The sequence below is a fragment of the Contarinia nasturtii genome, unplaced genomic scaffold (genome assembly GCF_009176525.2).
Source record: "Contarinia nasturtii isolate CC-2019 unplaced genomic scaffold, AAFC_CNas_1.1 Cnas_scaffold_4833, whole genome shotgun sequence".
Classification (NCBI taxonomy): Eukaryota; Metazoa; Arthropoda; class Insecta; order Diptera; family Cecidomyiidae; genus Contarinia; species Contarinia nasturtii.
In genome coordinates, this window is record NW_022202114.1 from 1 (window position 1) to 1,912 (window position 1,912).

General features: G+C 34.5%; 1 protein-coding gene across 1 annotated transcript; it reads left to right on the forward strand.

Annotated features, from left to right (window-relative positions):
- The first annotated feature begins 35 nt into the window (after positions 1-35).
- Positions 36-1,205, forward strand: LOC116351183. Its single transcript, XM_031783263.1, has 2 exons — positions 36-237; positions 303-1,205. Exons 1-2 carry the CDS (start codon positions 104-106, stop codon positions 1,003-1,005), a joined length of 837 nt encoding a protein of 278 aa, XP_031639123.1. The 5' UTR covers positions 36-103; the 3' UTR covers positions 1,006-1,205.
- Positions 1,206-1,912: the final 707 nt, after the last annotated feature.

A 1,912-nucleotide genomic window follows, 5' to 3' on the forward strand; every position in this document is an offset into this window, starting at 1 on the left:
AACATTCAACCATCATTATTAAGAACGCGTCGTTCTTTTGTTAGCTTGTGATCGTCTGCAATATTCGCGATATTTATATCTTTTTTGTGTTTTGATAAAAAAAATGGAGAAAAATAATCAAAAAGATAAAAGAAAGGTTTCGAGAACATGGAATAGAGAGGAGATAAGGAAACTGATTGAACTTTACGAAATGAGAGTTGACCTTTGGAATCCTTCTTCTCAAAATTACATGAATCGGTGAGTTTCGAATGTTGAACATTATTTTTAATAAACTAAACTAAAACCATTCCGAAAAATTATAGAAATATTAAGCAAACACTGCTCTCAGAAATTGCAAATGAGCTGAACGTTAGTTCAAAAGACGTGTCCGCAAAATGGCATGCTTTAAGAACTCAGTTCAATAGAGAGTGCAACAAAGAACGAACACTCAAAAGCGGCTCTGGAGCTGATGAGGCTTACATCTCGAAATGGGAATATAAGTCTTCTTTGCGATTCTTAAACGTGAATACAATGTCAGGGGCAACCGTATCAACATTGGACTTGAATGAATTGTCATCCACTGGACCTATCGAAAAATTAGCTGAATTCGATATCAATGCTGCTATCGTTTTGAGTTCCGATTCGTCCGATACTAATGATAATCAATATGATGTACCGTCTTGCTCAAATAACAAACGGCGTATTGAACATTCGAGTAAGAGAAAAAAATCCAACTCACAGTCATCTGATGAAAATGTTTTAATGCAAAAAGCATTGGAAGTTATGAGCCATACAAACGACGAACTTGATGTCTTCGGTCAATTCATTGCCAGTGAAATGCGTCAAATTAGCGACTTATCAAAACGAAATTCCGTTAAGCGTGAAATTATGGCTATACTAATGAACAGTGGTAATGATATGCTGATAACAACAACTCAATTGCAGCCGTTTACGGTTTGCAACAATATAAGTCCTATCGATATAACAAATTCGGATGAAAACGAATTCCAATATTGTTTTGAATAAATAAAATTGCGCGATTGAGTTCGACCACGACCTTTCCCATTTAAAAAGATCCTAAATAAGTACGACATATACAAACCATTTCAACTTTTATTTTGTTTATATTGTTTTTCAAAACCGATGAGCCATTTGCAAGTGTGTTCAAAATGTATTTACATAGAATGATTGTTTACAGCCAAATAAAATTATTTATTCAACATTAAGAAGACTGTGAATAGCTTGTTTTGAGAAAATATTTATTTTCGTTGCTTATTTCGAATATTGAATCTTTCAAATCTGACATTTGTACATTACGACTTCGATTTATCCAATTTGACAGTTAGCTTGGTGTGCATGTTTGGTTGTATAAAACAGTTTGTTTCTGTAAGCGAAATGGATAAGGCTGAAGAAAATAGTTCTGGCAACTTGCTGCCATTGACCATTTACAAATGCACTGATAAAAGGTGTTCTTATTCAACTTTAAGGAAGGATCATTTAGATAGACATATCGATCAAACACACAATAAAAAACGCAAAATCTGTGAATGTGGAGCTCATATTTTGTCATCTGGATTAGCTCGACACAAAAGAACATCATGTCCATTGCTGAACAATCGTAGTTTAATTAGTTTGTGCATTGAAAAAGCCACCGAAAACTCACCGAATGAAACAAATGCATCATCTCATCAAATTACTGGAATGGAATTGAACAACTTTGTCGATACGCATGAAGAAAAAACTGCATGCTTAGTTTCAACAATAGGTTCTTGTGCTTCAAATCCGTTGGTGGTTCAATGTCCTGAGCCAAAGTGTAAATATTCGACATTAAGGATAGACCATTTGAATAGACACGTTGAACAAACGCACAAAAATAAACGAAAAATGTGTGAATGCGGTGCTCATATTCATTCCGCTGGTATGGCTCGTCATA